This window comes from Glycine max, chromosome 12 (genome assembly GCF_000004515.6).
Source record: "Glycine max cultivar Williams 82 chromosome 12, Glycine_max_v4.0, whole genome shotgun sequence".
Taxonomy (NCBI): domain Eukaryota; kingdom Viridiplantae; phylum Streptophyta; class Magnoliopsida; order Fabales; family Fabaceae; genus Glycine; species Glycine max.
The window spans coordinates 39607251-39619015 of record NC_038248.2 but is presented as its reverse complement, the minus strand read 5'-3'; the positions used below and the strand labels follow the sequence as shown (position 1 = coordinate 39619015).

Genomic DNA, 11765 nt, shown 5'->3' with positions numbered 1-11765 from the left:
TTTTATGAAGCAAGATCTTTGGTTCAACCATTTGATCTGAAGTTCACTTAAAAACGACTATTAACGAAAAACTAAAAAAGAGCCCCACACTACAATTTATAGTTTACTAGGCACTGTTGTTTCAGAAAGTTTATGAGCAACTTCACCACACCCACATGGCTGAATGATTTTATTGAGTCTTGATTCACAAAAAGCCATTGACACCTTACATCAAAGCAAAGAAGCTCCTAGCTAACAAAACAACATCAATGCATTCAAAATGATAGGATGTTATCTATCCACTCTTTTGAGACATCATTTTCTTCCTCCATGCAAGTGCAAGGTCTCTAGAACAACATGGGATGTTGGAGGCTCCTCCCACTTAGGCAAAACCAACAAGTTTCTCACTAATCTCCCAGATCTTACGAGCCTTCTCTGTATCACTGGCCTCCTGAGACAACTGGTTTTCAAACGAAGCTGATGCTTTGTTCCAGCTCCAGTAAACACCAGATTTTGTTAGGCTTGGATCACTTACAACCTATATAAAAGACAACCACACATGAGAAATAAAGATATTTGAAAACTTCATACTCTTGTAGTCATTATCTTCCCTAGAGGGTTATTATTGATATTACCTGAGCAAGTCTCTTTCCTGCTTCATCTTCTGAGACATAGCCTTTGGTTATGTACTTCTGGAATGGAGGGAACAGAGTTCTGAACAAGGGAATGTGCTCTCTGAACAGGCCTGTTGTGGCAATGCAACCGGGGTAAAGGGAAGCAAATGTGATTCCAGTTTCCTCATGGAATCGTCTGTGGAATTCTTGCATTGTGAGCATATTGCAGACTTTGCTGTCCTTGTACGCCTTGGCACCATCGAAGTCTCCACCATCAATCATGGCTGAGCTGTTTAGCCCATTCAAACCACCCTGAAGTCCCCTCAAGTCACCAAGGTTAGCCTTGGGAGGTACATTACCAGCCAATGTGTTTGTGTTCCCTGTTGAATACACACAATCAGCATAAGAAATGCAACCTAATGGTGTGATAAGAACTGGAACTCACAATAAACATGCTAATGAACTAGACCTGTTATTGAACCAACGATGATCAAGCGCTTTGAAGGGTAATCGGATTTTTCCAAGTCCTCAAGCAACAGGCGCGAGAGGAGGAAATGCCCCAGATGATTTGTCCCAACACTAAGTTCAAAGCCCTCAGCAGTGAAGGTAGGTTCCTTAGCAGTTGGCAAGTAAACAGCAGCATTGCAAACCAGCACATCTAACGGCATTTCCGATCTTCTGAAGTTATCAACAAATTGGCGGACACTGTCGAGCGAGGCAAGGTCCAAGTGCATGATGGTGTAGTTTTCCTTAGCCATGCCAGCGGATTTTGCAGCTCTTGCAGCTTTGAGGTAATCCCTGCAGGCCATTATTACATGCCATTTTCCCGTCTCAGCCAAAGCCTTAGCAGTGGCCAGGCCTAGTCCAGATGAAGCCCCAGTTATCACAACACTGCCCTTCCTCAATGTTTTCTTCCCTTCTGGTGTAGACTTGGTAACTGCTGGAGAGGCTGTAGCCACTGTTTCGGCCCTCACAGCACAGAGCTTTTGTTCGAATTCCCTCTGATAGAGAGCGGAAAACAAAACAAATTAGATAATGACCCCTGAAAGTCTGAAACCTTTTTTTTCTTTTGGAGGGTGGGGGGGATTACGCAGTACTTTGTTTTTTGTTTGTTGTTAAACTTTGAATTGATTCAAAAATACAGATCAAAAACCCACTTTCGACCATCAAATATTAGAGGCTGAAGGATTATAAATTCTAGTGTTCCAAAAATGGAATCACATATTAACTAGAATGTACTTGGTATATTATTTTGGCCATTTTACATGACAAACCTTAGTTATTGGATTTTCAAAAAACATAAAGAGCAAATTATACTAAACACCTCCTAAGGTTTCATTAAATTTGCTCTAATACCCTTATCTTTTTTATCCTTACATTAACCCCTTTAATTGTTTGAAAAACATTACACCGCTGCTCCTTATATACTTATAGTTATATATTATAGTGACAGCCCCTGCTATCCAAGAAACACATTACACCATGTATTCCTTCTGAAAGGTTAGTATCAATATAAAAAAATCTCACAATGATTAGTATAATTTGCTAAACATAAAGTCCTTCTGAAAGGAAATAAAGTAAAATACCATAATATACTCAGAGATAAGTAAGAAACAGCTTAATGATGAATTAAGAAGAAGACAGAAAGCTTTAGTTTAACTTACCTTGCACCTCAATGCAGAAGAGCTGAAGTTAGCTTTGATAGGTTCTGAAAATGAAAGACCGAACAAGGTGGAGTCCTTGAGAGACACACCACTCTTTCCCTGCAAACACAAAAGTCATGGTTCAATTATCTCTTTGGAAAAAGTACATAAAACAATGAATAAGAAGCAACAGTGTGGGAGATTGAAGCAAACCTCTTTAAGAACCGAGAAAGAAGCAGGAACAAGAGAAGCAGCCTGGAGAGCCATTTCAAGAAGAAGAAAAAAAGTATGAAACTAGATTTTGAGTTTTACAATATTGTTGTCAAGTAAAGTTGATGAAGTGGTGGTGTTAGTGTGTTATCACGGCGGTAATGAAAAATGTGTGGTTCATGTGAGTCTACATGGAAATGAATTTATATTGAAGTGTTGGTTGTGATGATATGAGAGGATAAGATAATTAGCAGCATGTGCATGTGCCACGTCATTTCCAACCAGCCAATGGAGTGTTGAGTTTTGGATTTCTTAAAGAAAGGATATTTTTGATCCGTTGCCAGTAGGAGCCACTCCATGACATTTCTATTACTAGTTATGGCCTATGGAGTGTAAATGTAAATATCTGTGCTGAAAGAGATTGAGGGAGTGGAGGTTGGTTTTTCAGGATAGAATAATCTGAATCAATGGAAGCCTTTTTTTGGCACCTTCTTGGATGGGGCATGGGTATGGGTGGGCCATATTTGCGTGTGCGACCACCCACCCATACCCATTTTCTTGAAAAGATTTTCCAAAATTATGCTAACATAATTCTAGAAAATCATTTCTAGAATGAATATTTTTTTCCAGAAAAGCTTTTCTGGAAGTATAAAAAAATTTGTACTTGCAAATTCACGTATCCGAAAATGAAGGTGCAGTGCCAAAATGGGGTCATGGTTGTGCTTAAAGGTCTTGGAGCACCAGGTGTGACTCCATCGAGCTCTCTATAGTGATGTTTGCATGGGATGATGGTGTTGGGTGGAGGTGGGGCACGGTGGTTATGGAGATTTGCCGGCTAGGGTATGCTTGGGAGAGGCAAGAGTATTTTTGTCCGGTCAGATTTTTTTAGAGTGAAGGAAGCAAAAAAGAGGTGAAGGAAGTAATTTCCCACAATAAATTAAATGTAGGCTAAGCCCAACAAGCTGTAGTGCTACCAATACCATATAAAGTCCAACAAGCTATGACCAACTAGGCTAGAAGTCTAGAACTGGTGCTACTGTTCAAGAGTGTACATGATCATTATGAAATATTGACAGGAAAAAAAAGTGACGAGTTGATGAATCTTAGATAATAAATATACAAAGAAGGCCCAAATCTTATACAACAGTTCTAACAGAAGATTTGCTATGCTAACATGTATGCCAAATTCGTAAGATTGTCAATCTCATCACAGCAATGTTTCGGTATCCAAGTTCTTTACATTTCTAGTAAATTTTTGTTTTAAGGAATTTAACATTCGTTCACTGACATGAGTTTAACTGTTGCACCAATGAACGCTTGAATCTAACAATTTGATTCTTTGGCTAAGTGAGGTAATCAGATCAGATTTCCAAGAGCCTTGCCCTATCAACTCTTGCAGAGTTTTCATTGAGTGATTTGGAATTTATATTCAAGATACCCAACATTTAAACATAATATCCAATTATCATCATCCCGACAATGAAAACCAGAAAGAGCACCTATAGCTAGGAAGGCCTAAGCTATTGAAAAATAATGCCTACAAACAAAGAGGAGGAGCAGGATAACATCAAGAAGGGCAATGAAAACCATTGTCCTATGTAAAGGAGAACAAGCATCCTATACAAGGAAAAAAAATGCAAACTGATAGAGGCCTATCTCCCAAAACAACAAGCCAGCTACAAGAAAAGAAAGGCACCAGTTGCAACATATCTGCAATTTGCAAGACAGAAATAGAAAAGATAAACCAGACCACCTTGCAAAAGGCTACCCGAGGACAGAAAAGAAACAATGCTTATTTTCCTGGAGCTCCTCTTTTGCTGAGTAGTTGAAAGAACCACTTTAAAATTGTTTGTTATGACTGCAGAGTTGTTCATGCTTGTTGTCACATCTATTTCATTATTATCACTTGTCCCTAAAAGTTAGCAAGGAAGATCCTTTTGAACAACTTCTGGAAAGTGCGGCTCAGTGGCATCCATCCTCCCTGTTTTTTTCTAGCTTGGAGGGTACTAAAATGATATCATCTTAAGATTCGTTGACAGTTATAGCTGCCCCCAAGGAGGTTTTCTTAAATTCTGAACTGGGGATGCACCTTTTATTTGTTTCTTCAAATTCTGCTTTTGTGACTTTGAGAGGACAACTTGAAAATCATCTACCAATTGTACAGGCACTTCCTGCATATTCTGAAGGTTATCATCCTCAGCTAAGTCAGCCCAGGCTGTTGAGATGATTCTCATATCTCGATGAATTTCAGTTGGGTCTCAGCAACATAAACAACATGGCTTTGGGGTCCTCCCGCGTCATTTTCGAATCAACAAAGGATTTCTTCTTGCAATTGCTAACCACATGTCCAATATGCTTGCAAAAATTACAAAATTCAGGAATCTTCTCAAACTCAATGTTGACAAAGAAAGCGAATGATTCTCTTTCGACCAAGATGGAATCTCGAAGACCACCGTGGAGATTAATGTCCACCAGGGCTCTAGCATAATGCCCAAAGACCTTTTTCCTGGTTGAATCATCAATGGTGACCGGGGTTCCGACACCTGCAATCGCAAGAATGATGTTCGACCGCCAATACTTCATGGGAAGGCCCTTAATTCGAATCCAACATTGTGCATGGGTGACCATCAAGTTGCTAGGATTGAAGTCAGGACTCAATTGTTGTAGCCTTAGCGTGCCTGGGTTTAGGCTCTAGGAGCAACGGGATGTTGCCGTGGTTGTTAACCGCTAAGAGCAATAAAGTATTGCATGTCACGGTTCAATCACCACTCGTTATGAAGCTATCCCATAACGTGTTGTTAACACTAAACAAATATCAAATTGGGTGCTTTCCCTTGGGGAAAAAATTCTTATTGTGAAAAATATTTCAAGTTTATTTATCTTGTGTAAATAAATTTCTAGACTGAACAATGCCACTATAAACACTTGCAGCCATGCTGTTTATTGAATTTGATTCACTTTGGACAAGAAATTGAATTCCATGACAAAACTCAAAACAAATAAGTGTAAAAGAATCATTTCTAATAATTTCAATAAGCTTTTCCCGTGCTCGCGTTACTCTACAATTGCCGATTACATCCATCGGTTTCTAAATTCCTGGTGTAACTTTTTTTTTTTTTTGGTTTTTGTTTGACAATGTTTACCCCTTTATCCCCCCTCAGTGCCTGAATGGAATGGCAACCTATTTTCATCCAATGCACAAGAACAAGAAAATAAATGGAACCCCGCTAATATTACAATTCTCATCCCACTTTTCTGTACAGGTTTTCACCAACTAATGGAGAAGGTGTAATCTACTGCCTTCTGAGCTGATATCATCAACTCATTCTCAGCCATGCTCACAAGCATGCATATTCTTTCACCTCTTATATCCGAAGTGGTAGTCCAAAATTTTGGAAAGTTCTAATTTCCCCTCGGAGGCCGGCAGTTACGATCACCATACCCCAGGCTGACATTTTTTTACTTACCCCGTTAGAGAAATCCATACTGACACGAGGGCTTTGGGTTCTTGTAGCCAGAAGAAGTTTTTCCTCTGGCCATGTTGCAGAAATTCTATCAAAAAAGTAACTATTTGTTGCACTTGCAATGGTTGCATGGCGTGGACTGTTGCTATAACCTGATGCAGATCTTGAACCCTCAGTAACAAAGTTTTCCTCTACAGGGGTAGGAGGATGGTTGGCTGATGAGACTTCATCAGCATGGTTATCAATCTCGGGCTGTTCTCCGGAAAACGTATCTTGCATGTCCCATTCATCACCCATACCAGGCCAAGGAATGGCCACTGACACATCTTTACAGTGAAAATGCTCATATGATCGTGTGACAGTCACACCTTTACTTCTGTTTGGTCTGCAATCAGCTTCATTTTTCCAGATGAATACATGGGAGTCCTCACTTGCTGCGACAACATATTTACCATTTGCCGTGAGGGATGCTGAAATTGGACTAGTTGCATTCCGAAAGCCTGTACAAAACTTGCATCGGTTTGATCAGCAAGGAAATAAATATACTGAAGACTTTGTTGCCATTTAGACAAACTTGAAAAGCTAGCAAGACCACAATGTTTTTCATCTGTCCAAATAAATATACCTTATACATCTCATAAGAGAGATAAATATCCCCCCACTCCAGACAAAACATTATTTTTTTTTAAAAAAAAAGTTTACGATTAACAAAACAAATTTGATGCAGATGAGAGCTTTGTACCAAATGGTTTTTTTCACTTGTTATATTATTTTTCAAAAAAATATTAACTTTATCTAACTACATACCTTTAAACTTATGAACTAGATCAACACCATCAACCACCCGAATTCGTGAGTCAGCAGATGTGATAAGTACTTCTGATGAACTTCCTGGGGCAAACTGTTCATAAATTTCAGTTAGGACTTAGGAATACGAGCATAAACATTGTGACTCAGTCAAAGCAAATCCACTATAGCTGTGCAACATCCTGTTTTATTTTACTTTATCTTTTCCCTGTTCAAAGTTTTGGATAGGTACACAAAAAAGTAGCTTCTCTCATAAAGCACAGCAGTAGATCATTACATTACCTGGAAACCAGTAATTTTCTTGTGATGTGATTTCTTTTTCTTGTTCTGCAGATTGATCTGACTTTTCTGTTGCAACTTATTTTCTGAATGAAATATAAAAAACAAGATGATAATCAGTGGCCACACAATCATTAGAAAATAGATGAATAGAAAAGGCTTTAAAAATATATATAAAAAAAAAAGCCTCTGACAGTACCGGACGTATTATATAAATGGCAGCTACCCTTGTATGAACCAACCAATGCACCCTGCACCAGAAAATTTAACCGAGTTGAACATAAAAACTGAATTTCTGAGTGTTCAAATAGGTGCATATTAACCTTGGACCAACCTGACCATCAGGTGTATAACAAGCAGCAGTGACCATCTCATGCAGATCAGTCCAATCAACAACTTGTCGATCAGGAATGCTCCATATGCGAACCTTAGCATCCAAAGATCCGCTAATGAAGTATCTATCATCAACAGGATTAAACTGGATGCAAGTTACTGTGCAGAGAGAAAGAAGATTGAAGCAAAAGGCTTAATTAGCAAAGAACAAAAACGGGGGAGGGAGGGAGGGAATGAAATTGTTTTCATTGTAAATCTAACCCACCCAAGTGGACATTAAAGAACTCTTGTACAATTGGAACAATCTGCAGTAAAGATGATATTTCAATAGAACTGCCTGTGTGCCACTATGTGGTTATCCAATCCTCAAAAACGGGGTGTATACTGAAGTATATTGGATAGGAATACAACGAACTCGGAATCCAATTCAATTTTTAGTAGGGAAGAAGCAGAATAAATATGGATAAACAGTAAAAACAAATAAAGTGTAAGAGTGTTCTGCCATTTTATCATAAGTATCCCATATGACTTCTACTCAGATTATGGGAGAGCAAGGATGAGAAAGCATTGCAATATGTAATCACTGAATTTACTCACCATAGTCACTGTGTGAAAATATTTTCAAACAAGACTTGCTAGACAGATGCCACAACCGCACAGTTTTGTCCATTGAAGATGAGAGCAAGTGCTGAGCAAAATGGGGGGAAATATATTAAAAGGATGATCTAAAAATACATGCATTTTAATTCATATTTCTAGAACAAATTACACTACTTTATGACAAATATTGAAATTTTATCAACAGACATTCTAAAGAAGAAGAAAAAAAATAGATAATCCCCCCTCCCCCCCAAATGGAAGCTTTTCAAATACAACATTTGAGCCTGCAATAAATATCAATCATTTCAATTCATTCTAAAAGGTGCTCATCCTCCACTAGTGTTACTACCTATAAGATATGACTCAAACAGGAATGCTAAGATTTAAAATGTGTTTTGGTATGGATCCAATCTTACATAGATAATAGGGGGTGGTATAGCAAATGAAATACCAAGTAAAAAAATTTGATCAAAAGATTTGAAGTTAAATACTGTTTCATTAAACGATATTATATTAGAACAGTTTCAAATGTCGTTCATTTGTCTAAGCATTGGGTCTGCCTAAGTTTAAAAATAAAATATTTGGCACATGTAAGCAAATCAATTTTAAAATTCCAAACAAAATATAAGGAAAGAAGGGGAGATAAATAAAGATTTCTTATTAGGGATAAAGAGATAGGATTACAGCAACTTAGTTTAGAAGTGCTTTTGGGCCAGTTTGAGTTTTGACTTAAAAACTGATCAATAAAATTTGAGTGATTCCTAAAAACAATTTTTAATTAAGAACTCTTACCAAGTTAGTCAATACCCTTTTTCTTTTTTTGAAGTTTAGCTAGCAAACACTACCTAAAACTTACATAGGAAATAATGATAAATTGACCTGTACAAAAGATTAAAATAAGATCAAATCTCAATCATTCATCATAATGGCATCAATAACCCATCTAAAAAGCACCCTAAGTTACAAACAGAGCATCCTAAGTAAGTTACTGACCTACAGATATTCTTTCTGTCTTTTGAGCAGTAAATTTTAGTTCCCTTTTCCTTATAGCCAAGCCAAACTATATATACATCTACTGTTCACTAGTAATTTAGCAGAAAAACTGGATATATCCATAGAGTATTTCACTATAATAGTAAACATTAACTATAAGGAAATTTTAATACATACTATCATCCCGTAGTTTCCAAGTTACCTCTACCTAAACTAATCATGTTTAAATTCCTATCGAAGGAATGCCAAGAACAACAATGTAATTACGTAGGAAAAGAAACAATAAATAGTGACAGGGAGAAGGAAAAAAGAAAAAGTTCCAGAAACCTTCTCATTCGGGTAGAACTTTATTTACTTGATCAGTTGATCCTACAATAAATAATGACTCAGCCCAAACTAAAGTCACTAAAACTACAAATAGTCTAGTATGTAGTGCACTGCACACAAATGTCTTTCATTATGTAACAACCAGAAAACCATAAACAAAATAGTGACAGCACCTCCCTCAAATAGGATAACCATTGTTGGCTAAACAGCACATATATTAAATATAACAGATAACACAATCTGAAATCCATATTTGTCCCTTGATGCCTTTTCGGCCACTTGAAAACTGTCCTACTCCAATCAATTATCTAAGAATGTCAAATCTTTCTGAGATACAGATACAAAGTAGAAAACTCAATCAATCTGTTTAGTAAATCGTTCAGTTAACAAGAAAACCAACTTAATGTACACAGGAAAATCCAACATAGGATACAAAATGAACTTTACAATTACACTGACACATTGAAATTGAACACCCTGCTGGAACTAGAGAAGATTGGAAGCTAACCTGAGTTTTAGACCATGAGAGGTCAAGCACATCATGAAGATGTCCCTGGAAGGAGCAAACTGGTTTGTCAGTAAGCGCAAACACGGTCTGCGGCACCACAAACTGGTCCAAGCTCAAGGACTTCCTACTCACACTCGACCTCCCCTTCCTCTTCCTCTCCCCATCCGCCATGGGGGACCCATTCACCACCAAAAACATATCCACATTCCCATTCCCATCCTCCCCCTTCTCCCTATCCAACAACAACAACTCCCCCTTTCTCTCCCCCTCCACCACCTGCCACACATGAATCACGCAATCCTCCCCAGCACTCGCCAAATACTTCCCATCCAAACTAAACTTAATGCTCCAAATGCTCCCACTATGCGCCTGAATCTCCTGACTCTTGTACAAAGCAGTCACCTCCTTGCAACTCTTCCCATACTGCTTCACCCTCACCCTCTCCGGCCCGTGAAACGCGCCCCCTCCCTCCTGGCTGTCGTCGGTGGCGGAGCTGGACCGCCTCCCGCCCTTCTCCGACGACGTGTCCCTCTCGTCGCTACTCCGGCGATCCCTATACCCCGCCACCGAACTCGCCACGCTCTTGATACTCTTCAACCACCCCGTCCCCTTCTTCTTCACTTTAGAACCACCCGCATTGGAATCAACGCTCGCCTCTTCAACGTTCTGCCGCCGCATCAGTTCCTGAACGATGGGAGAATGCCCCACCGTCATCTCAAACTCCTCCATCGTCAATTGCCGCCCCGTGGCAACCTCCCGCAGATTCTCCAATTCGTTCACGACGAACTCTTTCCCGTTATCGAGATCTCGAATCGTGCACAGCTCTTCAATCGGTGGTGGCGGCGGCGGTGGGGGTGGTTTTGGATTTGGTGGCTTGTTAGGGTTTGCGGTGGTGTCGGATACGGATCGGAGAGGGGACGCGCGATCGCGAGGGTTTGAGCGCGTGAGGGAAGAGAGTCCGAGGGAAAGTAAAAGGCGCGTGCGGCGTTCGGAGACGGAGGAGGGTTGAGAGATCCATATGTCGTAGTTGGTGAAATTGGGGAGGCTGGTGTCGTTTTGGTGGTCTTGGGTGTCGTTTTCGTTGTCGGAGTTGGAGTTGGAACAAGAGCATGAAGAAGAGAGTGAAAGTAAACGGTCGTGTGAGTCGTAGAAACAATCTTGTTGTGGATGTTGTTGGTCGTCTTCTTCGTCTTCTTCTGTAGTTGCTCCCAGGGCTTTGCTCATGGTGCGGGGTGAATGTTATTGTTGTTGTTGTTGTTGTTGTTGTTGGGATTGGGCATTCCCATTGGCAATGAAAATGCCCCTCTCCCCAACAAGCGTCAAATCGATGATCCGATCACCGCCGATCGGATCCCATAAAGAAAAAGGGAAGAGAGAAACTCATAAGCTTGCTTTGTGTTTGCAAATAGAAACCAAATTTCTTTTGGGTTTTACAGATGCTATGCGCAAAGTCACACAACTCAAACAAAACAAAACAATTTTCCTTTTCTTTTTTTCTTTTTTGAGCCTATGTATGATTAAATTACTATAATCTATAATCTATAGCTTTGTGCTGTGTCTGTCTGTGTTTTGTGCGGCCCTTCCTTCCCTTGGACTTCTAACTACTAACAAATAACAATTTCCGAATTGCTCATTCGGTGTATGTTTCGTTTCGCCCTTCTAATTTTTCCAACACGTTTTAATACTCATTAAACGGATAAAGCAAAAAATAAGAGTTATCCTTCCTTGGCAAGCATATTTTTTTGTCAAAACTAATTTTCACTTGATTTTTAAATATACTCTCAGTCACAATAATCCAATTTTTATTTATTTCTAATTCTAAATTAATCAATGTACTGCGTTTTTTCTAAATAAAAAAATCGTAATTCTTTAAGTTTTTTTTTTTTAATTACTGACGCATGCGAGTAGTGGATTTATATTTAACAATGTGTAAATAATTTAAATGATAATATATATGGTGTGCACGTAACGTGACTCTAGCTGGTATTATAGTTTAAGATTTTTTTCT

General features: G+C 39.0%; 2 protein-coding genes across 2 annotated transcripts; both read right to left on the bottom strand.

The window, feature by feature from the left end:
* Positions 1 to 129: 129 nt before the first annotated feature.
* LOC100785637 (protochlorophyllide reductase, chloroplastic) lies at positions 130 to 2812 on the bottom strand. Its single transcript, XM_003540404.4, has 5 exons — positions 2450 to 2812; positions 2258 to 2356; positions 1063 to 1594; positions 615 to 973; positions 130 to 517 (listed from the first exon to the last, which is right to left on the bottom strand). Exons 1-5 carry the CDS (start codon positions 2501 to 2503, stop codon positions 362 to 364), a joined length of 1200 nt encoding a protein of 399 aa, XP_003540452.1. The 5' UTR covers positions 2504 to 2812; the 3' UTR covers positions 130 to 361.
* Positions 2813 to 5446: 2634 nt separating this feature from the next.
* LOC100806654 (WD repeat-containing protein 44) lies at positions 5447 to 11410 on the bottom strand. The gene is made up of 7 exons (XM_003539541.5): positions 9758 to 11410; positions 7927 to 8017; positions 7331 to 7488; positions 7196 to 7247; positions 7000 to 7082; positions 6718 to 6811; positions 5447 to 6410 (listed from the first exon to the last, which is right to left on the bottom strand). The coding sequence occupies exons 1-7, from the start codon at positions 10979 to 10981 to the stop codon at positions 5812 to 5814; spliced, it is 2301 nt and encodes a 766-aa protein (XP_003539589.1). The 5' UTR covers positions 10982 to 11410; the 3' UTR covers positions 5447 to 5811.
* Between the last annotated feature and the right edge of the window lie 355 nt (positions 11411 to 11765).

Bases quoted from the DNA above. Each gene is read 5' to 3' on its own strand.
- LOC100806654 (XM_003539541.5), bottom strand. From the start codon at position 10,981: ATGAGCAAAGCCCTGGGAGCAACTACAGAAGAAGACGAAGAAGACGAC. The intron at 8,018-9,757 runs GTTAGCTTCCAA...CATTTTGCTCAG, and splicing joins TCTCATGGTCTAAAACTCAG to CACTTGCTCTCATCTTCAAT. The intron at 7,083-7,195 runs GTACTGTCAGAG...TATTTCATTCAG, and splicing joins CCATTTATATAATACGTCCG to AAAATAAGTTGCAACAGAAA.
- LOC100785637 (XM_003540404.4), bottom strand. From the start codon at position 2,503: ATGGCTCTCCAGGCTGCTTCTCTTGTTCCTGCTTCTTTCTCGGTTCTT. The intron at 974-1,062 runs GTCTAGTTCATT...TGTATTCAACAG, and splicing joins CATCGTTGGTTCAATAACAG to GGAACACAAACACATTGGCT. The intron at 518-614 runs GTAATATCAATA...TCTTTTATATAG, and splicing joins CAGGAAAGAGACTTGCTCAG to GTTGTAAGTGATCCAAGCCT.